Source organism: Elephas maximus, chromosome 1 (assembly GCF_024166365.1).
Source record: "Elephas maximus indicus isolate mEleMax1 chromosome 1, mEleMax1 primary haplotype, whole genome shotgun sequence".
In the NCBI taxonomy this organism is placed as follows: domain Eukaryota; kingdom Metazoa; phylum Chordata; class Mammalia; order Proboscidea; family Elephantidae; genus Elephas; species Elephas maximus.
In genome coordinates this window covers 67,207,090-67,235,048 of record NC_064819.1, presented here as the reverse complement: position 1 = coordinate 67,235,048, position 27,959 = coordinate 67,207,090, and the positions used below count along the sequence as shown (strand labels likewise).

Here is a 27,959-nt window from a genome sequence, read left to right as displayed (position 1 = left end):
TGCCAATGCTGGCCTCTGGCTGATCGCTCCTACCATGACTGGGCTATTGTTTTCTTCCTTAGTCACCTTAAATGCCTTCCATCAGATTGCAGTCCTCTCCTGCAGGCCTGGAAACTGGTAGCCTTTTTAAGGTGGTTCTGCCTATTTTTCTTTGACTAAAAAGCTGTTGATTTCATGAAGGGTAGTATCATTTATCACACATAACAGAGCAACATAGACTCTCACATATTTTGTTTAATAGCATAACAACAACAAAAACCATTAAAAACATTCATTGAATCTCTATATACTGCTAGGCAGTAACCTCCAGGATATGTCATTAAGTGAAAACAAGCGAGATAGGGAAAAGTGTCTACCATTTAACTAAGATAGTGGAGATAAGGAAAATGTATATACAATGAAACCTGTGAGAACTGGAACTCAACAGGACTGCCTTGTTTTTCCTGGTCTCACAAGTTTTCTGCCTTTGACAGGGGGCAGTCTTATTACTTTTCTATCGCTTGGAAAATATTTAGTTTTCCTTCTCTGACAGGTTCTTATCTTACACAGGTTCCGGCTTTGGCAGGTTTTAGTGTATTCAGAAAAAAACAAAAACCAAACCCACTGCCGTCAGGTCAATCCCGATTCATAGCAACCCTACAGGACAGGTAGAACTGCCTCATAGAGTTTCCAAGGAGCGCCTGGTGGATTTGAACTGCTGACTTTTTGGTTAGAAGCCGTAGCTCTTAACCACTTCGCCACCAGGGTTTCCACTGTATTTGGAAGGTAAACTGAAACCTAGCAGAAAAAATTACTTAAACAGGGACAAGAGAGAAAAGGATAGAGAGAACAGGGGTAGAAGCTCAACTTCTCTGAATATACCTTTGTAGATTTGATTTTGGAATCATTGACATATTTTATGTAACTATGAAACAAAACTAAATCATAAAACTTCCCTGAAATTAAAAGCAAAATGAAGCAAATTATTCTAGTTTGTACTGAACTGTTGGTATAGAGCTGTAGGGAGAGGAACTGTTTTAGGTTACTTTAAAACCATTTTTTGCTCATACATCCCCAGTGGAATACGCTCTAACGAAAAAAAAAATAGCCAAAAAAAAAAAAAGCCCTTAAGCTTTTCAGTAATCATATTGTTGGTGGTTGTGTTGGTATGGTTATTGGTATTATGGGATAAAGCAAACAAGTAATTATGCTGTATCACTGGAAACCAGGATTTTTGATGTGGAAGAAAGAAGTTACAGAGGTAAGATAGAAAATTCCTTAATTTGAACTGGGTGAAAGCATTAATAATGAATTGAAAAATAATGTATTTCCTATCTCTGCTCAACGAAAAGCATAAAAGCAATGACCAACCCAATAACAATCAGTGTTTGCCCACACTGTAGTTTCTTTCTTAAAAAAAAAAAAAAAAAGAAAAAAGTGTTTTCGGTGAAAGTTTACCAAGCAAATTAGGTTCTCATTTGACAACTTCTACACAAATTGTTCAGCAACATTAGTTACATCTTTCACAATGTGTCAACATTCTGTTTAATTGCGGTTTGGTTGTTCCGTTTGTAGTTTCTAAATATCATTTTTCACTAAGAGAAATCTGAGCTGCAACAATACTGGCACTAATCCAAAAACACAAAGTAACAAATGTCAGAGAAGTTGAGGGGAGACTGGAACTCCTCCGGGTTGCTCATGGGAAGGTAAAATGGTACAACCACTTTGGAAAATGATATGGTGCTTCCTTAAAAAACTAGAAATAGAAATACCATATGATCCAGCAATCCCACTCCTAGGAATATACCCTAGAGAAAAAAGTGCCATCGCATGACTAGACATATACGAATCCATGTTCATTACAACATTAGTCACAACAGCAAAAAGATGGAAACAACCTAAATGCCTATCAACAGAAGAATGGATAAACAAATTATTGTACATACAAACAATGGAATACTACACAATGATAAAGAACAATGATGAATCTGCGAAGCATCTTACAACATGGATGAATCTGGAGGTCATTATGTTGAGTGAAATAAGTCAGTCACAAAAGGACAAATATTATATGAGACCACTATTATAAGAACTCAATAAAAGGCTTACACACAGAAAAAAACATTATTTGATGGTTACATGGATGGGGAGGGAGGGGGAGAGGAAGCCACTAACTAGATAGTAGACAGGTGTCAACTCTGGTGAAGGGAAAGACAATATAGGGGAAGTCAGTACCACCTGACCAGGGCAAAAGCACAGAAGGTTCCTAAACACATCCAAACACCTTGAATGACCAAGTTGCTGGGGCTGGGGGCTGGGAACCATAGTTTCAGAGGACAGACATCTAGGTCAATTGGCATACTATAGTTCATTAAGAAAATGTTCTCCGTCCTGCTTTGATGAATACTGCTTGGGTCTTAAAAGCTTTTGAACAGCCATCTAAGATATATCTACTGGTCCCATCTCGTCAGGAGCAAAGGAGAATGAAGAAAACCAAATACACTTGGAAAATACTAGCCCAGAGGACTAAAGGACCACATTAATCTCAGTTTGAGCCCAGAAGAACTAGATGGTGCCAGCTACCACCACCTACCACTCTGACAGAGATCACAATAGAGTTCCAGACAGAATGGGAAGAAAATGTAGAACAGAATTCAAATTCATGAAAGAAGACCAGACTTATTGATCTGACAGAGACTGGAGGAATCCCCGAGACTACGGTCCCCAGACACTCTGCTAACTCAGAACTCAAACTACTTTCGAAGTCCACTTTTCAGAAAAATATTAGGCCTATAAAACAAACAATAACTCATGTGAGGAACATGCTTCTTAATTTAATCAAATATCCACGACCAAATGGACAACTCCTGCCCAAAGGCAAGACAAGAAGGCAGGAAGGGACAGGAACTGGATGAATGGACACAGGGAACTGGGGGTTGAAAGGGGGAGTGTGCTGTTACATTATGGGAATTGCAACCCATGTCACAAAAAAAGTGTATAAATTTTTGAATGAGAAATTAAAATGTAATTATGAAAAGACGAGAAGGAAAAAAAAAAAAAAGGAAACCTGGGCTGGCTCTTTAGAGACGTGGCTGATTTCGGGTCTGGAACAGAGAATGTCCAAGATGAGCTTGGAACATATTATCATACCACAAAACAAAGAAACTAACAAAGACTTCAGGAGCTATATGACAAGGATTGACAAACCAATTTGAAGAGCTTCTACAGTCCAAAAATGCAACAATTTGAGCATCAATTAAGAATAATAACACAATGGATAAAAACACATCAGATACATGTAAAAATCCACGAGTTTATAATAAAAAAAAACAAAACCCACTGCCGTCGAAGAGTTTATAAGAATACTAAAAAAAACTCTCATTGGTAACTTTTGGAGAATGCTAGGGAACCAACTCAAATACTGAAAATTGGTAAACAGAAAAAAAAAAGGAAAGATTTATTCTGCCCTTCCTAAATGTAGTATACCTCAGGGTAAACAAAGAGTCCATGAGAGAAAGCTTGTCTTCATAGAAGTACTTTTAGCTAACAAATGAAGAAGGAAAGAGAATCAGAATGCCACCATTTTGCATGATAATGAGTGAATGAATCCAGGCAAAGTACATCAACTGCTATTAACACTGTAAAGAGATATTATATTCTATGCCTCATGATGGATGGAAGTGCCCAGCGCCATAGAAATAGTTTTGTCACAAAATCAAACCTGAATCTGATTAAATCTCTAAATCTAACCAGCAAATTATAAAACACATAAGGGAACAGAGAAGCATGTTAAATAATACCAGAGGATGCAATTAGCAAAATCTAGACTGTGGGAAATGCCACAGGACAAACAAGTGGGATTCTTCTACAAATAAACTGCAATAACAAAAAGAAAAAAAAAATGAGAAAAAGGGAGAATCTACAGATGAAAAATGACTTATGAAACATATTAACTGTAATGTGTAGGTCTTATTTGTCTAAACATTACAAATCAAACAAAAAAATTAGAAAATTTGGACATTGACTAGATATTTGATGACACTGAAGAATGAATGTTAATTATTTTTAGATTTAATAATGTATTTTGAGTAAGTTTTAAAAGGGAGTCTTCATCTTTTAGAGATATTTACTGAGATATTGGAAACCCTGGTGGCATAGTGGTTAAGTGCTATAGCTGCTAACCAAGAGGTCAGCAGTTCGAATCCACCAGGGGCTCCTTGGAAACTATGGGGCAGTTCTACTCTGTCCTATATGGTTGCTGTGAGTTGGAATCAGCTTGACGGCAGTGGGTTTGGTTTGAGTTTTGACTGAGATACTGACAGATGAAACAAAATTTGCTTCAAAATAATCTGCTGAAGCGTGAATAATGGTATAGATGATGTAAGACTGGCCATGGGTTGATAATTGTTAAAGCTGGTTACATTAAGCCCTGGTGGTGCAGTAGTTAAAAGCTTGGCTGCTAACCAAAAGGTTGGCAGTTCAAATCAACCAGCCGCTCCCTGGAAACCCTATGGGGCAGTTCTACTCTGCCCCATAGGGTCACTATGAGTTGGAATTGACTCTATGGCAACGGGTTTGGTTTGGGTTTTTGATGAGTACATGGGCTACCGTACTTTTCTCTCTACTTTGTACATGATTGACATTTTCCACAATACACAGTTAAAACAATAAACTCATTGATCTCCGTTTTTGATAATGGCTATCAAATGCTCATGAATTTGGTACAGTTGACACTAGGCCTTGTTTATCACAGTGGCTTTTTTTTCAGACGGAATGGCTGAACAACCTAGCAATTTTCCAAGGAAACCTCACGTTAAACAGAATATGTTACCACAAATTTAGGTTCCACGTGAGAGCAGTGTAGAAATATCAATGCACTTAACATCTTAAAGCTGTATTTCTCCTCAAGCTTCTTATTCCTCTAGCCCCTTTCATTAAACAGGAGCACAGGCATACATCCTACCCACACCATCATTTTTATAGTCCATAGATGAGGGACAACCTCCATCACCCAAGGAGCTGTTTACCTCTATTTTCTGAAGCTGGTACTGTAAAAGTTTGGCATTATGACATTAAAATACTAAAAACGCTTTTACAAATAGCAAACACTCTTCCCCCAGTTGAGAATCATTTTCCTAGAAAAGTGGTGCTCCAGCTCCAGCGTGCATCGGTATCACCTGGAGGGCTCCTTCAAAAACAGACCGCGGGGCCCCACTGATTAAGGAGGTCTGGGGTGACACCTGAGAATCTGCCTTTGTAACAAATTCCCAGATGATGCTGATGCTGCCAGTCTAGGGACTACTCTTGGAGGACTACTGTCCGACAACATCTGTGAAAGCATATGCCCTCTTCCGCCCCCTTTCTCTCCTGTCCTAACAACACAGTCAGTTGATGCTTTCCACAGAAAAGCTCATGACCCACCCTGGCTTTGATTTATAGTTATCCCTTTGAGCTCCATGATGCCTTCCACTGAATAATTATTACATACGCTTTTCCTGAAATTAATTATCCGTAAATAATACTTGTTCAAAAATGCTCCTTTTTAGGTTGGAGGTGGCATTTTGGCTTCCATCGTCTTTAAAAATAATCAGACTAATACTGTCTTTCTTTTCTATCCTTCCCTTTTTGTCATCCTCCATTCTGCTAATCAAACTGGAAAGTTTGATTCAATAATCATAAAAAAAGATGTTACAGTATTCCATTTCCATCAAAATATAATTTCTTTGAGGGCAGTAACCTTTTGACCTTATTATAGCTATCTACCATGCTATGGGCATTTTCCTTTTATTATGTGAAAATAACAAGGCCTGATTTCTATTAATATTTATAGGATTCCATGCCGGCCACAGAGTAGGCATTCAATACATTTTTGTCGAATGAAATATTTCAATCATAGACTATTAGCACTAGAAGATTCCTTAATGACCACTATTCATTGCCATTTTACACGTGACACAACTGAGGTTCAGGGAGCATAATTCAGGGGACATACTAGTGATATACAAAAGGCTACAAAGTCTGTTACCACAAGACCCAGAACCCTACAATCTAGATCTCATGACTCCTTGCCTTGTGTTTCTCCCCCAGTTTGTTGTACCTCTCACCAGTTTTATCAAGAGAGGTTAACAAGACCTAAAAACAAAACAAAACAAAACAAAAAAAAACAACCCGTTGCTGTTGAGTCAATCCTTACTCATAGTGACCCTATATGACAGAGCACAACTGTCCCACGGAGCTTCCAAGGAGCGGCTAGTGGATTCGAATTGCCAACCTTTTAGTTAGCAGCCGTAGCCCTTCACCACTGCACCACCAGGGCTTTCTGACAGGGCTAGGGTAAGAAGAAATAAGTCCAAAGTAGCATAGAGCTAAACACTTACAGAATAATCATAAAATTCTCAAGGAAATGCATTTGCTATGGAAAAGAATTTTTCACACAATATTTTGCTTTAGATGCTTTGGCATTTCTAGGCTTCTTTAAAAAGAATGTCAGGGGAGGTTATCATTCTCTGAAAACTTAAGAAAAGCCTAGAAATTTCAGAAAGGTAGAAATCTCGATTGGATTGGTTCCCCTGCCACTGAATAGATTATCCTAGTAGAGAAATTCTCCCAAAAAGAAAAACCCAAAATTTCAAACTTGTATTGCATGATCGTGGCTAAGAAAATCAACAAACACAAAACTGTTAGTAGAGCCTGCTCTTCTTTTAGATGCAACTAGATTTGGAGAGGAGGAGAAATAACGCACTTAGTAACTACCTCCTGTGTACCAGCGTTAACCCTGCAGGGCAGTTCTACTCTGCCCTACAAGGTTACTATGAGTTGGAATTGACTCAAGGGCAATAGGTTTGGTTTTGGTTTTTATACAGCAGTATTAGGTGGTTGGAGCCCTGATGGTTGAAAGCTCAACTGCTAAGCAAAAGGATGGCAGTTCAATCCACCAGCCACTCCTTGGAAACCTTCTGGGACAGTTCTACTCTGTCCTATAGGATCGCTAGGAGTTGGAATCAACTTGACGGCAACGAGTTTGGTTTGATTTTTATTAGGTGGTTTACATACACTATTGAATGTATTTCTTTCAACAATCCTATGAGATAGACATCGTTATTCCCATTTAACAGACTAAACTAAAGCTCAGAAATCATGTGCCCAGGAAAAATGGGGGAGTCTAGATGCAAGCCCAGGTGTATCTGGCCCTGAAGGCCGTGCTTCATTCATACATACAAAGTTAGGGTGATCTCTCTATTCAAGAGTTTCAGCACCTTTATCAGTGCTCAAAGAACTCAAAATGACTTTGACATGATTATAACCTCTATTATTGACATTAAAATTAAAATCTACATTAAAATCCTACAAAACCCAGAGCTGCTCCTTCTGCTTACATATTTTGTTTTGGTTATACCATCAGCAAAAACACTTATAACACTAGGACAAATTCATTAAACAAGGCCTTTCGACCCCAACGAGTTTAGCTTATCTTTAAAAGCTGACAAGTAATTATGAAGCACAGAGCAATGTTCAATAATTTATACAAAGTCACACATGCTGGTAAAAGACTTGCCTGATGTTTCCCTTAATGTAAATACCCAAATTGATCTTCTTAACCCTTCGGCCTCATGTATGCTCTATTTCTAGAGGCCCAGGAAGGCCACTGACCTTTACCCTCATCTCACCTAGGACTTTCGGGTCATCCTGGCTCAGAGTAGGGCTTGTGGTAGAACTGAGGACAATACCATCTCCTAGGCTGGATGGAGGGAGGGAAGAGTAAAAGAGGCTAAGAAAAGGCTAAGTTAATATTTTTACTAATTAAAGTTCCACAGAATTTAAACAATGCTGTCCTTTTTTTGAGAAAGTAACACTTTTTATATTATTAATAATAATATTCTTATATTGTTAACAATGATTTCAGGGTTCCCAAGTAGGACAATAGTTAATGTGCTTGGCTGCTAACCAAAAAAAGGCTGTAGGTTCAAGTCCACCTGGAGGTGCCTCAGAAGAAAGGCCCGGTGGTTCACTTCCGAAAACTCAGCCACTGAAAACCCTGTGGAGCACAGGTCTATCTGACACCCGTGGGGCGGCCAGAAGTGGGAGCTGACTTGATGGCAACTGGCAATGACGATTTTGTCAGGAAGTCACCCTTTGCAATAGGTACACACAAAGGCATTACATTTCCAGCAGGATCTTTGAAATGATAATTTGCCCACTATTGAAAATCCTTTTCACTGTGGCAATTTAAAAATCAACCTTTGTAAAACATATGATGTAGAAAAATAAAAAAGTAAGCCAACTGCCTTAAACACATTTCTCAAGGATTAGCCAGCATATCAAAAGTCGAATCCCTAGGAATATAATTTAAATGCTGGATTACACTGCTCTTCCCTGGCCCTCCATCCCAACCCCCAACTATAATTTTTTTTTTAAAACAACAGCAGAAATGAATGGTTATGCATATGGAGTTTTAGAGTTCACTGCCGGTGGAGAAGCAAGATACACTTGGCAGGGCTGTAACAAAGGCTAGTCTATTCCATTCCTTTCTCAGGCAGGCAGTACGCATACAGATTTTTCACCCATACTTGTCAAGCTCATGAAGCTGTCACTCGTGTTTGGATATAAGAGTCCATCATAGGAAGTGATAATAGAGATAATAGTACCCTTTGTCACTACTGCCAAAGGAAAGCTATCTTTCCTTTGTTTTAATTAACATGCCTTTGAAGTTTATTTTGAGGGAAAAGATAATACATAGATTGAAACAATTTTGGAATTATGTGGCTGGATAAATATCAGTGATGTTTTTTCTGCCCATTAAGTCATTGCTATATGCTTTTTATTTTTGAAGCTTAACAATTGCATTGGAGAAAGGACATCAAATGATGCTTAGAAATGTGATACACATTTTCATTTCACACTCCATCAGCTTTTACAACTGTAGCTCAACGAAATGTAAGAGAGAGCTTGGCAAACGGCCATATTTACCAAGGTATAAAATAGGGGTCAGGTTACTTTTTTATAGAAAAGAAAAAAAAATGTTTAATTTTCACTCCACAGGACTAAAGCAGATATGCAGCTAACACCCTAGAGAAAGGCACCGTAATAACCACATATACCAATATGGTTTAGTGCCTGTTCAAATGGAGGTTTTTACTATTTTATAAACAGTTTCGTAAAGCAAGAAAACTTTCCTTTCCTCACCCCCTTCCACTCGGGCTCTACTGACACAGAAACATATCGGATCAGATCATCTTTGGTGTTAAATCTCTCACTTGCATATAATGGCTTTTGCCTTCTGCTTACAGCCTGGAACCAGAAACAGTTTTTCCCCTTGCAGACATAGAAGCAAAGCTATAGGCATCAGCACAAATGTAATTTTCTAATTCAGATTTTGATCTGTCAGAAAGGATTAAAGCCTCATGCATCCATAAAAAAGGAACTACAAATGATAACAGAACCATGCTCTGCAAGCACCGTGCTTTCCCACCTTCCATTTCACGGGCAGGGCAGAGAGGAAAGCGTCTTTTACTCACCTCTGTTAAACCCGAGACTTCTCCCTTTGCTAATGGTTTGGTGATGGATGGCGTGTAGACTTTGGCGTCTGATACCGGCTGCCCTTTCATAAAATGCTTTCCTGATTCATAAATGTCCACTTTGACCATTTTCCCCATGAATGAGGGGTTCTTTGGCACTAATACCTTAAAAAAAAAATTGAGAAGGCTTATATTAGTTTTTTTTCACAAACGTTTTAGAACAGTTTTAGGTTTACAGAACTATTAAGAAGATAGTACAGAGTTCTTATATATTGCACACTTAGTTCCTTATTATTAACATTGTGCATAAGTGTGGTACATCTGTCATAATTAATGAACCAATATGATACATCATTATTAACTAAGGTCCATACTTTATTCAGATTTCCCTCTTCAGTTTTCCCCTTGTGTCCCTTTTCTGACCTGGGAGTCTGTCTAGGATACTACATGACATTTAGTCATCATTTGGGCTCCTCTTGATTGTGACAATTTGTATTCATTTTTTACTCATATGTTGTGCTTCGTAAGTGTTGGTAGAAAATATCATTTTTAAAAGGTTTAATGGAGAGAATTTTATGTGTCCTGTATAACATCTAAATGCTTTCACTAGGCTGGCTGCAGAAATTGTTATGGTTAGCTGATACAAGCTTGGGGTATAACAAAGCAAAGGGTTGACCCCACCCCCCAGGAGTCTGACATGATAGCATCTAAAAGGGGTTGAGATGAAATAATATGGATGGAAAATAATATGTATTTTGCGTGGCAGAGAAGAAACATCATTCTGTTTCCTTTGCGTTTGTCTCTAGGATTTAAATTTCTGTTCACTCACTCAAAAACAAAACAAAACAAAAAAACAGTTGCTTTCAAGTCAACTCTGACTCATGGAGACCTCATGTGTGTCAGAGGAAAAATATGCCCCATAGGGTTTTCAGTGGTTGATTTTTTGGAAGGAGATCACCAGGCCTTTCTTCCCAGGTGCCTCTGGGTAGATTTAAACTTCCAACCTTTTGGTTAGCAGCCATCATGGGCACCATCCACAGACTCCTCGCTCACTCAAACGAGCTCCCTAAGATGTAAGCTCATGGTGGAGGCCATAAGAACAGCAGTGATCCCCTGGAAATATTGGGTAGGATTTTACAACGTTACATGGTCCAAGTTCTAGGGGCTTCTAAGAGGGCTCTGTCCTCCAGCTACTCAAGGATCTGCGGACCTAGGAGGAAGAGAAGGCATTGCTGGGAGGAGCTACCAGGCTGCAGACACTGCTTTTTCATTGCAGGATGCCTGCTGTCCTAGGGCATGTGGAAGGCAGGCCTGGGAAATCCCCCAGCCATCAGCCAGCCACTTTTGCACATGCCTTTGATATTCTGCGCTTGGCTGCCCCATGCAACGGAGAAAACTGAGACAGCGCTGATGAAAGCCCTCTCCTTTTAATACCTTCCAAACTAGCTGTCAGAGTAGTGGTTTGAGTAGACACTTCAAATAGCAGCCGGCATACTTGTGTGAGGATGTATGTGTGTGTGCGTGCCCGCGTGAGCACATGTTTTTTTGGGGAGAACATTTAAAAGCAACCTTTTCAATATTCTAAACATTGGTGTTTGGGGCTAAATGGCCCCTTAATGAATGGTTGCCATTCATTCCTTTCGTTGTTAAAAAATGCATGTATTTGTTACTCCTGGAGGAGCCTGCTTCCATATAGAGCCAGCTCCTCTGAAGGGTACTTTACTTTGGCTAGTTCAGAGGAAACTGTCAGATGGTCTCTTTCCACTAGAGATTACTGATAAAAGTACCTGTTTACCTCGAGCAACTGTTTCCCCTCCTGTGGGACTTACAGGTAGTTTGTATGCATTACATCTCCCTCACACTTCTATTCCAGTGCTCTAGCTCCTAGCCAATCTTTTCAAGCTAAGATCCAAAATAAATAGACCGATTCTAATGCAGCAACACTTTGGATGATACAATCTTCACCTCTGGAACTCATCTTACTTATAAAAAATAATTCCTATGAAATCTTTGATATGCTTAGTTGTAGAGACAAAAAAAAAGTTGGATGAGGGCCAGAAGTTCTGCAGCCAGTTTCTCTGGGAGGCAAAACTGGATCTTGGTCTTTCTGAGTTTGATTTTTATGACCACTGAGTGCACTGCTTCATCAGAATATACGAAGAGGGTCACCTGGGTGGTGAAGTGAATTACTCATGGCAAACAAACCCACTCAAGGAGCTTTCCAGTACCAGGACATGAAAGCGCTTTTAAATCAGTTTTCACAAAATAAAAAATTAACAAAACTCTCTGGAGGAAACTATCCCTGGGAGATTTGGTGCTATTCTGGGGGAAAATCACCCTCCTTGATTTGCTGAATGAAGGGCTCACTGTTTTTCCCCCTCCGGTTTTAATAATTGGAAAAAGCCCAACTGCTTTAAATTGGAGGAAACAGCTAATGAGGCATGCCATTGCCTTTAAAATGAAGGGAAAAAAAGTTCCCTGCTGAGGCAAAAACCCAGATGGCAAGAGAAAGGAGAGGGAAGAGGCAACCAAAATGCAATCAAGCTCCTCCCCAGGGCTGAGCAGAAGGTTGGCCTGGATAGGAAAATGGCTCTCTGGAGTATATTAATGAGATGGAAAATGTGGGGAGACTCAGCTCAAATGTGGAATATAGGAAATCCTACTCAACTGTAGTGTCTACTGGGTATTACACAGGGCATGTTTAGTCTGGACTTTTGTAATGCCCCCCATGTTTCCTGAGGGCCCACTGCCCAGTCTGATATTACTCTGTGTGAAACATAAATGCTGGAGACCTCATCAGCTACTGCTTCCCCAGTTTCTAACATGGGCAGTCTGTTTCTCTTATCCATCCCTTACTTATCTTGCCCACACTTTCCCTAAAAATCTTCCAAAGCTCTAATTCCAATCATGACCTGTAGGAAAAAAATTAACTTCTCATCTGATGAGACAGGATAACAAAAAAAAAAAAAAAAAAGGAAACCCATTTGCCTGGAAGGACCCATGGGAATCTATACCCCATGGGAATCTGTGTATCTCATCTCTTCCATGGCCCATGCCAGGGTTATGCCTCTGAGGGAGGCACTCTGTTTTCTTCGGTCATGTTTGGATCGCTTTACCACCTGGAGAAGTAGAATCCCAAATGCTGAAATAGAACTCTGGTTACACAGGTGACAAGGCAGCCTGGCTCACACCGGCAGAGAAGCAAGGCTAGTAACTGGGGAGTCCCCAGGGCTGACCTCCAAACTCTCAAAGTGAACTTTGTTTTCATCTCCACACTGGTCTCCAGGACTGTTCACCCAATTTCAGTTGAGTCGCAGGGGTACGCTTTTTTTTGCTCTGTCCCCAGCATTTTGGTGAAGGTAAAAATTAAAAAAAAAAAAAAAGAAAGAAAAGTAAGAGTAACAAAACTAAAAACACCAACCTGTCTGAGGGGTGTGACAGCAAGAGGCAATCTCTGCCTTCCACTCTGATGTCTTCCATGTAGGCACCCTTCCTGTCTCATGAGTAGGATCCCCCATCCCCTACTTTGCCAGGTTCTGGGAATTTTGGCAGTGCTAATTGTACAGTTTCAAATTCCTCAAGTCCCCATACTAGTCCTGTCAAAGATTAGATGGACTAAAACCACTAAATACACTCATTCCTTGGTGCAGAATATATTGTAGATAATCCACAAAGATAAAACCCCATGTTGGGCTGGCTGGCTTGATGTTATAAAATAGCCTTGATGTTGCAAGATTCTAGAACCTTCTCCCTTTTACTTAAATTGATTTACTTTCAAATCTCTTTCTCATTTTGAAGAAAACCCAAGAATACTGAAGTGTTTCTTACCTGCTCATAGAATCGATTGTGTGCAACATAAAACTTGGAATCAAAAGATTCTTCTGTTACTAACACTTGCTGTCTTTCACCAATCTATGGAGAGAGGGGAGAAAACAGGAAAGATCAGAGCAAACATCTAATAATCCAAAATAAATGCCTGCCCAAATAATCTAGAGTAGACTTTAGATTGCTAATTATTTAACAGCTAACCCAAGAATCACTGATTCAAACTGCCCGAAAGACACAAATTATGGGATAATATAAAATTAGTGTAGTATGAAGTCTTATTTTCTTACATAACTGTGAAACAGAACGTGATCTTAGTTCCCTGTTCAACATAAGTAAGATAATTAAGGCTTCAAAGACATACAAAAATCTTCTAAATATCACTTTGTTTCTTGAAACAAAGTCTCAAAGCAAGCCAGAACAAGCTGCTTCTAATCCAAATACACGAAAATATTTTGGCAAAATGAAAGAGTAGTAATAGACATTCATTTGAGCTGTGAGGGACCGAAAATTAAAGAAATGTCTCCAGATACTAGTCATTAAGCTTCTGCACCTAAACATTTCCCATGTTGCATACAATTCCAAAAAGACTAATTATCACAGCTTTTTTATTTCCTTATTATGTATATATTTTTTTCTGCAACTGTCCCTTCTTTGCTAAAACTGTCACTCCCATATTTATTTTTATTTTTTCAAAGAGAAAGACAGCAAAAATATAGGGCTGTTAATTCTCTACAGGATCAAACGACAGTTACCATCTAAGCATGCATTTTTAATAACAAAGATGTGAAATCAGCCAAAGTGTTGGCTACAGAAATGTGGCTATTCCAGAAAACTCTGCCATTTCCAAACTGATTCCACTGTGAAATGCAGCATTTAAAATATCAATTACTTTTTTCTTTAAACAAAGTTGTCAAAATGCCTGATATAAGCAAACCAGCTGTATTGAATGACTGTGCCCAGAACGATTTCTGGCTTTGCTATTTGATAATCCCCCCCCGCCCCCCATTAAAGCACATTGGCAAGATGATTTTTTTAAAGAGAAATTCCTATTCTCATCTGTAGGGACTTGTCACCATGTTCAGGCAGTTACCATTTAGGAAGAATAAACACAGCTGCACTAAACAGACCACCTAACAATGAAAAGGAAAAAAAGTCTAGCAAGAAACCCCCCTCTCAATCATCCGATGCCAATAGCTAAATAACACCACCATTTACCATCTAGTTTACTATCTCATTCAAAATGTAGCCCCCTTCGCCAAAGGTTTTAAGGTCTCTTGAGATGATTCTTATCAAAGACTGATTTCACTCGTAGAAAACCAGTGAAGGTTCCTGGAATATTAATCTCTTAAAAATCAAGTAGCAAAAAGGAAAGTTCTCCAAACTTCTACTTTGAGCTTCAATGGCTCTGTCATTAAAAAAAAAAAAGACTGGTGAATATTGGGTTCTACTGAAGTGTAGTCTTCTGGCAGAAAACACTGAATGTTTGCACACATTTCACAGTGTGAGTTGCTTATAACCTAGGATAAGTGTCTGTCAATGGTTCTTCAGGAAATCTGCAATTACACTTCATCTAACGTTAAGTTTGCAGGAAATTAATCTAACGACAATATGTGATTGTAGGACAACTAAAAATTTAGGCTGCTTTTTTCTTCTTGTTCGAATTAACGTGAACTGTTGCAGTCATCATTTTGGGGCTGTTCAATTTCATCTGTAGACAACAACAATGACAGCAATATATACACATACAGTTGCTGTGAGAAAGATTTGCTTGTTTACATAGTAGATGGCAGGGCTTTTGGTCAACCATCAGCAAGCTCTTTGTAGGTGAGTAACTATTATTTGCCACAGGGGCTCAGGAGAACTGCTAAGCTCAGTAACTTAACTGTCACCAGATTTGTTCTCTCAGTCATAGTCTTTGTCTCACTGGTGAGGCCCTTAAAGTTCCGAGAGGATACCAAAACAAACAAACAAAAAACCAAATCCGTTGCTGTCGAGTCGATTCCAACTCATAGTGACCCTATAAGACAGAGCAGAACTGCCTCTAAGGGTTTCCAAGGAGTGAATGGTGGATTTGAACTGCCAACCTTTTGGTTAACAGCCGAGCTCTTAATCACTGCAAGGATACTGAGTAAAAATGAGCATAAGGTGGCTAGGGCTTTGACCAAAAGCTGATATAATCCAATCCCATCCCCTAAATACACACACACACAGAAAACACATAATAAATGCTTTCCTCGATGTTTTTTTAAAATAAATAAGTCAGGTTAAAGTGAATATCAAATACAGTATTTAAGAGAATCAACTATTTCAAATAATAACCTTAAAACCAACAGTGAGGTTAATGAAGAGGAGAGTACAGGTGGAACTCCGGGAGAGGCAACTTGGCATTGGTGACAATAAAAGAACCTATGAGCTAAGTGTTCACATACAAGCTTCAAAGCTCTTTTTTTAAATGAGCTACCTCCCCCTATACTTCCCAACTGCCTTATCCTCCACCCCACATGATAACCCACTGTGGTTAAAGACCCTTGTATAACAAGATTTAGGGTAGTCATGCTGATTTGCCATATCCTAAGAAAGCCTCTGGGGGCAGTGGTAGAATGCCTGCCTTCCATGCAGGATACCGGGGTTGATTTTCGGCCAATGCGCCTCATGTACAGCCACCACCGTCTGTCAGTGGAGGTTTGTGTGTTGCTACAATGCTGAACAGGTTTCAGTGGAGCTTCTAGATTAAGATGGACTAGAAAAAAGGTCTGGTGATCTCTTCTGAAAATGAGCCAATGAAAACCTTATGGACCACAATAGTTCAAAGAAGATGGCGCAGGACCAGATCACGTTTTGTTCCGTTGTGCATGGGGTAGCCTTGAGTTGGGAACTGACCAGAGGACAACTAACAACAACAACAACAACAACAAGAAAGCCACTGCTATCAGAACAAGGCTTTGAACCAGTTCTTCCTGGTTCAGTCATGGCCAAGGAAGCGAAACTGGAACAGACCTGAATTTTTTAAATTTGGGTGAACCAGAATGATAACTGGAATGGGAAACCCAAATTATGGGTTGAAGCCCTGCTAAAAACCTAATCTCCCTCATAGAAAACAAAGGCAGCTTACGCACTGCATAGCAACCAAATCTCTTGCTTGTCAGATTTTGAGCAGAGTTGGAAACAGCAGTGACCTGCTCAAAGATGGCAGCCAACTGTGCCATTTTGAATGTGTGTCGCTCTTCATAATCCTGCCAATAATCTAATCAAGGTCCTGAAAGGGCTCACTACGCCTCTTCCGCGTCTCCCATTCCAGAGCTTTGACCCATTTTCCCATTTGGTTATCATTCTGGCTACACAAATTGTAAAAATTCGGGTCTGTTCTGGTTTCGTTTCATCGGCCGTGACTGAACTGTTTCGAACCAGTTCAAAGCCCTGTATCAGAGCTAGGGTGATGGAGAGTATGTTGTGTCTCATCTGATATTCTGCTAGATCTATACTCATCTCACATTTGAATTTTCTGCTGAGAAGCAGACTTCTACAGCTACCTCTACACCACTGATAGAACCTTGCCTAACAGCTAGAGCCACTGACAGGAATGCATGGGTAGATCACTGGTGTAAGAGAGTTCTTTTGAGAAGAAGTAACAGAATGGCTGCTTGTGTAATTTCAGAAATAAACAAAGTACTAAAAATATGTAAGAAATTGAACATAATGGTTTTCATAAAATTTCTGTGACTTGTAGTAAATATAGCTGAGCAGTAGAGATGATTAAGTTGCAAGTGGAATTGCAAATCCAAAGAATGGTCTAGCAGGTAGCTTCAGGATAACTGATATCAGAAACAGAGGGGAAAGTGATTTGGAGGAAGAAGAAATGGTTAGAAGCTACAGAACATGGCCCTAGAAGAACTTAAGGGAAAGGAGTCTGAAAAAGGGTTCAGAAACAGAGTGGTACCAGGCAGGTATCAGATAGAGCCTGGCCAGCTAAGAGCTCTTAGATGATCTTTTTGAGATAGACATTTCAGTGGTGGAGTGATAGGAAGAATGACTAAGAGAGGAGGAAAACAAGACATTTCTTGGGCAAATCTGACTAGGAAGAGAAGGTACAGGGAAAGAGGATACAAAAGATGAGATTTGACTACGTTTTTGAGGCTTCATTTTCCTCATGGGAAAAATGGGAGTACTGGCAGAAGTGGGATGGAGGTGGGGTGAGGAGACTTGGGCTGAAGAGGGGGTGGATTATAATGCTTAAGCAACCTTCAGTTTCAAAATTCGAAGTCATCATTCATAATAGATAATGTAGGTTGGGGACTGGTGTTCCCATAGGTTTTCATGGGAATCAGATGAAGGAAATAAATACTTTAAATGGAGGCTGTCTCTTTTCTTATAGTAAATGTATACTTAGAGCATTTGCAAATTGTAGCTGTTTTCTTGCTATATTTAAACAAAAACATTGATTTTTAATATCCACCAAAGAAAAATGTACAGTCTCTCAAAAAGCTATCAAATGACCTTAAGTTTCCTTAAAGAAGCCTGTCAAAATTTTCCAACAAAGATCTATTTTTTTTTTTTAACAATTCTAAGAAAGATGTCCCTTTTCATTCTGATTTGCTTTATAGGTAGGTATACAACTTACAGTTGGTTAAATAAAGTGTTCCTATAATTTCTGTAATATGCTAGAGCTTAAAATCTTTGGTTGGGAACACAACTTCCTGCTATAGCATTTCTAAAGGAAACTCAGTTGCCATTTACAAAGTTGTGACCTTCAGGACATTTGTCAGGACTGTAACTTGATTCTAACTATCTGAAGCAAGCAATAACTTTTACTTTCAAAGCTTATTCCTTTACTTAATCAGCTCTATGGACTTCGGAAGAGGTCTGTCAGCCCTGGTATCTGCTTCAACATGCTAGGCATACTTTGTAATTTATTCATCAAGTGTCAGTGGAGAAGGTGATTTTTCCTAGGAGGTGCAGAACTTCATTTAGCCCACTTTAACCATACTTTCAGTCTGCCTCCGTAAAGATTTACAGTCTTGGGAACCCGACAGGATCACTGAGTCGCAATCAGTTCAACGACAACAAGTTTGGGTTTTGGGTTAGGCATACTTTAAAAAGACACTTTATATAAACTGAACTATAAAAATAGTACTATACAACCATCTCTCCTCCACTTCACAGGTTAGGTGATTTAAGGGAGTGAGAGTGAAGAAAAAGTTCTCACAAGATGCTACATTACTGGTGACCTCGTAAGAACTGTTAGGAAATAGAGCCTCAGCTGTGTAAGGAGTCCCTGAGTAGCAGGAGTGGTTAAGCACTCAACAACTAACCCAAAGGCTGACAGTTCAAACCCACCCAGAGGCACCTCGGAAGACAGGCCTGGCAATCTGCTTCTGAAAGGTCGCAGCCTTGAAAACCCTACGGGGCACAGTTCTGCTCTGATACACATGGGATCACCAGGAGTTGGAATCAACTCGACAGCAACTAACAACAACAATGAAAGAATGAGTGCGGTGCAATTTTCTAAGCCTTGTTGAAAAGCTATGAGAAAAGCTCTTATACCTTTTTACCACAGAGGAAGAAAATAAAAGCAGTATTCCCCCTAGACAGATAAAGCAGGTAAGAACTTGAAGAGGGCTTAGCAAACCCTCTTATTTTCCAGGGAAGAAACCAAGGCCCAGCAAGATGTAGTAATACGCTCAATGGCAAAGAGCTGGAAAGGAAACCTCAACTATTCTTACTCCTTGAAGCCTCTTGTTTAATTGCTTGCTGTAGAAAACTTACAACATCATGGATCTAATTCTGCAGTCTATGACTTTTCCTTGAGCAGAGAAACAGCTGTGGCAAACAAAAAGCAATCTTTTTCAGATTCAATTTTTCGGTAGACTTTTCAGCACATTACATAATCAGCTAGCTGTGTTATTCGTGTCCCCCCCATGCTTAAAATTTCCCAAGTGCCTGAAGTTGTGAGAAACATCAGTTCTAACCATATGGCCAGAGAACATACATAAAACACACACTTGCATTAAAAAAGCAGTGGTTTCCAGCAGAATCTGGTTGCTGAACGAATGCTCATTCAAGTATACTCCGTTTTTGTCATAAAACAAATGATATTCTGCGTGGCTATATAAGGATTTAGGGCTCTTTGGGGGGGTTTATATAAGGATTTAAAGAGAGAAATGAAAAAGAATTGTTTGAAGAGAGGCAGGCATTACCCAAATTAAACAAACGCATTAGGGTATTTGGGCTAAGACCTTTCACCCAATAAGAAATGTTACTTGTATACGTTCTCTTTGGACTAGAAGAAGCAAATGGTTTTTCTTAAATTTATACACGACTTTAAATACAAACTTTATGTAAAGTTGACTTTTCTCTTGACTAATTTTTTTCCCCCTCATTCTTGTCTTACTCAAACAGAAAACCTGAGATGTAGCTTTGGAAAATAATTTCATTTCAATTTCTACTCTGAAGGGTTAGGTAAGAGAGATTTCAATATTTTAATATAACTTCTCAGAGGATAAAAAAAATCCACAAAAGGATAGATACACATTTGAGGACCTGTGTAAGATAAACATTTATTTCTTGAAAACAGTTATAAGATGGTAGGGAAATTATTTTGCTTCCCTTGAGATGTTTTTTAACAATTTTTCTGTCTACCTTAACAACTGCTTTAGGAAAAGAATGAAGATTAAAATACACATATCAAAGGTTCTCATAATTATTTATATCATGTTCCTAATAAACTTGAATTTTATCTCTGTTTATTCTACAAAACATTCTGACATGCTACTTCTGCAGCTAAGCTTTTTTTTGTAGATAATAAAACACAATTTTTCTACCTGCCTGGTTTCTGAATGTATGACTCTGGGAAATGTCAAACATCTTTCTTTAGCTCCAGTCAAATTAGTCTTTTTTTTTTTTTCCCTTTCTCCTAAGCTGCCCGGAACATGTTAAACACAAGGCTGTGACCTTAAACTCTGAAATAATATTTCTAGTGTCTGTGCAAAAGCCTGCCCTCACATACACCTTTAGACTAATTACTGCACTGTAATGTCGCCAGTGAACCGCTGTAATTACACTTGGAGAAAAGTATGGTCTTGTTCTTTCCTAGCTAATGAAAATGATAACCTTTCCATTTTGATTCATCATGCACAACAGGCAGAGCATGTGATGCTGGGTCTCCAGGGTACGCGGTAATTTGCCTGACTGTTTATGCACACTTCTGCTTTTCTAGCCCTACAGAAGCTGGAATTAAAGAACGAGGCACACTTATGCTAAAAACAGTTAACAGTAACAATAGCAGTAGCATTACAATTTAATACCATCCTTACTCCACAATGCCATTCTGCAGTGAAACAGGGCCATGACACAGGGATGTGTGTCAAAAATGGTGAGAGCATCGAAAACAAGTAATGAGCCTCTAAGTCCATCGTATTAAAAATGTTAGCTATCAGTTTACGGTCTACTTAAGGATACTTGAGAGAAGGTGTCAGACATCTTTTCTCAAAGGGGCTGGACTTGCACCTGACTCTTAAAAATGACGGAAAACACATTCTATTAGATTAAAAACAAAACATTATCCTCCGTGTGAAAAACGAACAGTCTTCAGCTGCACTTATTAATAGTATTAAATGTATCCAATAGGGAAAGAATGTTCCTTTGAACTAGACTATCAGTGCCTATATTTAATATATATTTTTTTATCTATTAATTGCCATGAGTATCTTTGTTGTTGTTGTTGGTAGCTGCTGTGCAATTGGCCCCTAACTCACGGTGACCCCAAGCACAACACAGGAAACACTGTCTGGTCGTGTGCCATCGCCACGAACAGTTGCGGATTAGACTCACCTACTCCTCACTTACCGACTATCTCATTAGTCGACATTCTGCATCTATGACAACAGTGAAAAAAATCTACTATCAGAAATATTTTACACATTCCTGATGTATGTCTGGCAGTAACAGAAGCCAAGGTGTGAGGCAAGAGTAATGCTGGCTGTGATGGTTAAGGTTATGTGTCAACTTGGCTGAGCCATGATTCTCAGTAATTTGGTAGTTAGGTAATGATGTAATCTGGCAGTTATATGATGATGTAGTTATCCTCCATTTTCACATAATGTCCATTTTCTGTTAACGATTTGGTCTTTGGAACCTAACCATGTCAATAAGTGAAGAGTGGGTGTATTGTGATTCCTGGGTTTTCACTGATTGATTTTTGAAATAGATCGTCAAGCCTTTCTTCCTACACGTTAGTCTGGAAGCTCTGTCAAAACCTGCTCGGTATCATAGCAATGTGGGAGGCTCCTCTGATAGCTGGATGGTAGCTACATATGAGGTACGATGGTTGGTCATGGAACCTTGGTCTTCCTCATGGAGGCAAGAACTCTACCACTGAGCCACCACTGCCCACATATGAGTATCTTAGCAGCTCTATTGTTCCTTCCTCACATTTCAGAAATAAACACTAAGAAACACTACAAAACAATTTGGCTTTTCAAAAGTACTTTATCCCAAAGCAATGATGCAAGATACTAAGACCAGACCTATGGTGGTTCTGTTGAATCAAATCAGACTATGAAATTTCTTCTAACAACAGCTCCCTTGTGCTTTTCTCTTCTGTTGCTAGCCGGTTTTCTTCTAATGTGTCCCCTCCAGTAAGATAAAGACAACTCAAGGCAGTCTTTCCCTGCTGGAGGCAAAATCCCATTCTGAATAACGAAGTTATTTTCACCAACGATGCTTTACTGATCTGGTTAAATAATTCTCTACAACAAATAGTTACATGACAAATGCTGCCTTGATCACTTTCCAGTATCAGGGATCTATACCTGAGTGCTGACTACATTTCCAATTAGAAATATGCTGAGCTGGAGGGAAGGCAAGGTGTTAGTGTTTATGTAATCTAGTAACCTGCAGTTATTACTTGCTACTCCCCTCACACCTTCTTTACTCAAAGCCCTCATTCCAAAAGCACTGAGCAGTGAGAGCCAGGTACCTCAGTCTCCTACAATACAGCAAAAACTACACAATTCAAAGAAAGATTCAGATATTTGGAGGAAAAAAAGGGGTGGTAATGCAGGGCACCTTCCAATTTTCTTTGTGGTATAGTAAGACTTCTTTTCAAGTATTAAATCACATCTGAGAAGATGGATAAATTCTAGCTTATTTGGCCTCTAAGTGTTTTTTTTTTTTTTTTCTGAATCATGAATTTACAGGTGGGGTGGGTGGAAGGGGAGGAATTAATAAGATCATGTAGTCTAAACTCTTCATTTCATAGATGAGAAAACCAAGGCCTCTAAGAGATTAAGTTCCTTGGTCAAGATCATACAGTTTGTAATGTTTAACCCATAATATTAAAAATGGATTTTCTCCTGATCAACCTTTTTTAGGCAAGTGGTAAATTACTGAATTAATCTAAAACTGCACTGTCCAGTACAGTGGCCCTAGCCACTTGAAATGTGGTAAATTAGAATTGAGCTGTGGTGTAAAACACACACCAATGTAAAATACACACCAGGTTTTGAAAACCTAGTATGAATAAGAGAATGTAAAATACTTCATTAATTTTATATTGATTACATGTTGAAATGATAATACTTTTGATACACTGGCTTATATAAAATATTAAAATTAATTTCACCTTTTTCTTTTTACTCTTTTAATGTGGCTACTAGAATATTTAAAATAATACCTGTGGTTCATTTTCTGTTTCTATTGGATAGGGCAGCTCAAAAACATGTTGTTTTTAAGGGTTTAATAGAAATGCCCCACTTCTCTATTTTAGAAACGATTATATTGGTCACTTTTCAAACTTTTTTTTTTTTTTTTAACTAATCACACTCAATTGTGGTGATCAAACAAATGCAATGCTTTAATTTTAGGAAAGAATGTATACATGTAAGTTTTAAAGGCAGGAATTTCAAATTGCTAAATTTCTCTTTTTGACCTTTAAATTAAATTATCCCTGCTTCCACTTTTCTGGTTGACCACAGCCTCCCCAAAAGCTTAAGGCAAGATCGACTTACTCATTGTTATTAGGGAAATCCAGGCAACCAAGGAGAGGCCATCTAAATTTTCCAATCTGTCATTTCCCACTTCCCACTTTGCGTGGTTGCAAAAGGAACCATACAAACAGCAATGGCGCTGAAGTTTAGGAGGCAGATATCGATCAAAGTCATTAAAAAAAAGAAAAAGCCCAAAACGAATGTCCAAAATATGTACTGCCTTTGGTAAGATATATCTTTTGTTCCCTACCCTGTTACCGAAAAACTCAGCAGAAATGTGAGCAATAAATAACACATGCAGAACACCCTACCATCTTTCAACCATTTGGCAGCCAGGATTGAGGCTGAGGAGGCCCAAAGGATTAAGCAGAAATCAAAGACAGCCAAGCTCTAATGGTGTCTAATTAGCATAACAAAAGACACTGCCACAATCTTTCTGCAGTGGGCAATACAGCTCATTAAAGAAGACTGAATAACAATCATTCTCTCCCCACCCTCCCCCCGCCCCGCCCCCATACTTCTTGGCTTAGGTCCAGGAAACCCTGAGTGCTCAGCTCCAGAGCCTCTGCTTGATGGGCCAGGCATTCAGGCTGAGGGGAAAGGGCCCATTTACCCTACAGTGCACCTGCATCTGAATGCTTTGTTCCGATTTCCTCTCCTGCTGGGCAAATGTAGCATCTTCAAGCACATACAAGTCCTGCCAGGCGGTTTATAGGAATATAGCATTGAGTAATGTCAATGATGACCTAAAAAAGCGAATACTAGTCCTTCCCCCCATAATGTTTTTATTTAAAGAAAACTGACCTATTTAATGTTTTTTTTCACCTAGTTTGTTTTTCTCCTTTAATATTACTTCACTCTTTTCAGACTTAATGAAGCTAAACTGAAATTCTACCAAATTTTGGTGCAACCAGCTATGTGCACGCCTATAACCACACACACGTACGTACACACATCATGCAATTTAAATGGGGGTAATCTGGTTTAGTCCAAACTTCTCTCCCTGTTTCCTAGAGGATAGAAAACTGAGGAAATACATGAAATTCAACACAAGTAAGCTGAGGTTGCAGGTGCGCTTGTGGGTAGTTGTTTATACATTTAAACCAAGAATAAGGTTTTTTTTCAACCAAGACAAAAAAAATTCTTCAAGGGTGATTACTGAGGAAGATGAAAACTCCCAGTAATCCTTTGTGGAGTATCAGTACTTCTTCATATTAATCTATTTTTGGGAGAGAACTGAGTGATGAGGGGAGAGAAAGGGGCGCAGTTATTTAATCCAAACAACCTCCAATTCTGAGCTATATTTTTTGATCAGTAACACCTTTCATAAGGGAATCTAGCTATAACGGCTGCTTTGATTTCTTTTTTTAATGGCCTCTCCTGCCAAACACAATATGACAGAGTCTGCTTAAACCTGAACTCTGCCATGTCTGCAAATTGCTCTAGGAAAAAGCTGTTGAGCACAGATGTAGACAGGAACCGCTGCAATCCTTTCCGAGACTAAATAGCAGAAACCTAGCCAATACACAGTATTAGCAGGGAAACCTACTGAACCTATTTTGTATGTCTGGATTTTCAAACTGCTGCAAAGTTACTGCCTTGCAGGAACTGAGAGGCCTTGAGGATATTCAAATCATTAAACTTATGGACTGGAGACCTGGGGTGAGACATTTCAATGCTGTACATACTCCGCACGTGGCCGGTATAGTTAAAATGAAACTTGGGATATCACTTAAATCCTAAAAGGACCTTCTCTATGTGGTAAACTACTCAGCATTAAAAAGCCGGCTTCTCCCTCCCGTTCCCCAGGTAGAGTGCCTTATTCTACCCTCTCTGCAACTGAATTTCTCCTGTTTAACAGATCACACTGTAACATGGCTTGGTTTTAACTTCTTGCCTATTTTTACTCTAAAGTTTCATCTAAAAGTAGTATGAAAATTTAACGCACAATTATGATTACTGTACTGTTTTATATTTTAAAGCTCCTTCACAATCATTTCGTATTTTAATCACCAGCCAGTGATTAGATTTCTTATCACATCCACAGTCCAGTCTACGGCCTTTACCTGACCAAAGGTTTCTGGGTACATTAATACAATCTCCTCGCCTTTGAAAACAGAACCACGGCCAATAGGATCAAGAGTTTGAAGAGAACTAATTAGGAAATCATGTGGAATTGTGGTTCAGTGGTAGAATTCTCCCTTCTGTACTAGAAACCTGAGTTCAATTCCCAGCCAACGCACCCCACGTGTAGCTACCACCAGTCTGTCAGTGGAGGACTGTGTGTTGCTGGGATGCTGAACAGGTTTCAGCGGAGTTGCCAGACTTTCGGAATTGACTCAATGGGACTGGGTTTGGTTTTTGGTTTGGCCAGGCTTTAAGAAGGACCAGGAAGAAAGGTCTGGCAATCTCCTTTAAAAAATCAGCCAATGAAAACCCTATGGTCAGATCTACACTGGCGCAGCGTTCGTTGCTGTGCGTGGGGTCACCATAAGTTGGGAGCTGACTTGAGGGCAGCTAACAAGAAGAAAGCCTCTGCTATCAGAGTGAGGAAGTCCCAGCCTCAGAGAAAAAGGTCGGGGAACTCGAGAAAGGGACAAGGATAAAGATATCCTTCAGGGCTGCTAACAATAACAATTAGAGAATCTGGAAGCCTCTAGCCCTACCTCTGTCACAACTAGTTGTTCAACTCTAAGCAAATCATTTCACTTTTCAGCCTCAGTTTTCTCAGCTGAGAAAAAAGGTGGGGTAGGGTGGGCAGAAGATCAGTAGCCTAAAAGGTAACATATTCTGGGTTTCTACATTAAGAGTGCCATCAAGGATGTAGGACCAGCCCTGACAATGTTCTGCAGTGCCCACCAGGAGCTCATAGTGGAAAGGGAGGCTCTGCTGGGGGTGGCGGCAGCAGTGGTCCCATGGAGATGCCCGGGGCTGGCCACTGGCTGACTGGTTGGCATTGGTCTCATCATCACTGTCCTTCCTTCCTTTCACTTTCAGTGCTGACGCACAGCCTGGGACCTACAATATTTGCCAAGGGCAGGGATGAACGAATGAAAGAGTGAATAGGAGTAACATTTTGGGGATTCAGTTTACCTGTCTAAAAGAAAACAAATAATTATGTGACTTGAGGCTTGAGTTGTATGCAGATTAATAACCTGGCTTTTGGGAGCCAACGGCATACGTAATAGTAAAGAGGGGCTCTAACACTGGGCGCTGGAAAAGTTTGATTATTATTGGCAATAGAGGCAAGAGAACTCCTACTACCTCCAGCAAAGAAACAAAAACCAAACCAGTTGCTGTCGAATCAATTCGACTCATGGCGACCTCATGTGTGCCAGAGTAGAACTGTACTCCATAGGGTTTTCAATGACTGATTTTTTTGGAAATACACACCCAGGCCTTTCTTCTGAGTACTACCTCCAAACTTATTGCTGTCGAGTTGATTCTGACTCATGGTGACCCTATAGGACAGAGTAGAACTGCCCCACAGGTTTTCCAAGGAGCAGCTGGTAGATTTGAACTGCTGACCTTTTGGTTAGCAGCTTAACCACTGCACCACCAGGGATCCTCATAGTGACCAAGAGGACATATACTTAACTACATTCCCCATTTTTTTTTTTTTTAACTCATCTTCCATTTAATATACGAAGACAGCTCTGTGAGCTGAAACTCCTTCATGGTTTCAACATTCCTACTGGATATCTTTATTCAAGTAGTCAGGAGAAAATTTTAAGTAGAATACTGTCTTGGGGATCTGTCCAGTTGCTGCTTTATAACAGGAATAACTTTTAAAAAGCCACATGGCATGGATATATGAACAATTATTTAGAGTCTAGACTGCTGCTAAGCATGCAAACAGAGTAGAAGGTTGTACAAGGAATCAGATACGGGGCTTAAAGAACACAGGTCAGCATCCCTGATGGACATGCTGCCGTCCATCCTGAGGAGGGAATCTTACTGAGAACAGAGATACTCGTTTCCTCCCGTTTCGAAGCCATGACTCAAAAGGATTTCAGAAAAGTAAGGTAAAGCATACTTAATGGGGAGAAAGGGGAAATTTCTTCCAGTATTGATAAATCTGCAATTCATTTTTCTAGTAGCTACTGGAAAGAAGATGAATTATCCTGCAAATAAATCCGAGCAGCTTCTTGTCACTTCTAAAACGTGATCCCATGCCTGCCTGAAAGAGTTAAGGCTGTATAAATATTTATCATTCTTTTTCAAAAGGATAAGAAAAATTCCCTTTGCATACATGAATTTCAGGTTGCTAAGCAAACGTGAGGATATGGTCAGGGGCCCATCATCTTAATGAGGATATGGTAATGATAACGATTTCTTTCTTTTTTTTTTTTTTACTGTGCTTATATGTGATCAAAACCCAGAGATTTTGATTTTATACTAAGGCGTGCACAGACTCAAGATCAGTTAATGCTTCTGGAAGCATATGGATGGGATGACAGGAATACCATCTTAACAGCTGACAGTGGGACCAGGGTGAAAGATTCATTAAAAGTGATAAATAGGATGTGTCTTTCTTAATGTTTTGCAATTGCATATTCAATACAGCAGGCCAGTGACTATGCATTTTAACTGTCTTTATTTTTAAGAGAGCTGCCAAGTTTTAATTACAGATTAAAGTTATTTGCAAATGAGT

At 39.4% G+C, this 27,959-nt stretch overlaps 1 protein-coding gene across 2 annotated transcripts in view; it reads right to left on the bottom strand.

Moving 5' to 3' along the window:
• Positions 1-27,959, bottom strand: part of CDKAL1 (CDK5 regulatory subunit associated protein 1 like 1) — a 794,624-nt gene that overhangs the window by 30,612 nt on the left and 736,053 nt on the right. For both annotated transcript variants that reach the window (XM_049876026.1, XM_049876110.1), the window contains 2 exons: positions 13,323-13,406; positions 9,495-9,659 (listed from right to left, as the gene is read on the bottom strand). In XM_049876026.1, the coding sequence (XP_049731983.1) occupies positions 9,495-9,659; positions 13,323-13,406 (249 nt within the window). The remainder of the gene's footprint in view (positions 1-9,494; positions 9,660-13,322; positions 13,407-27,959) is intronic.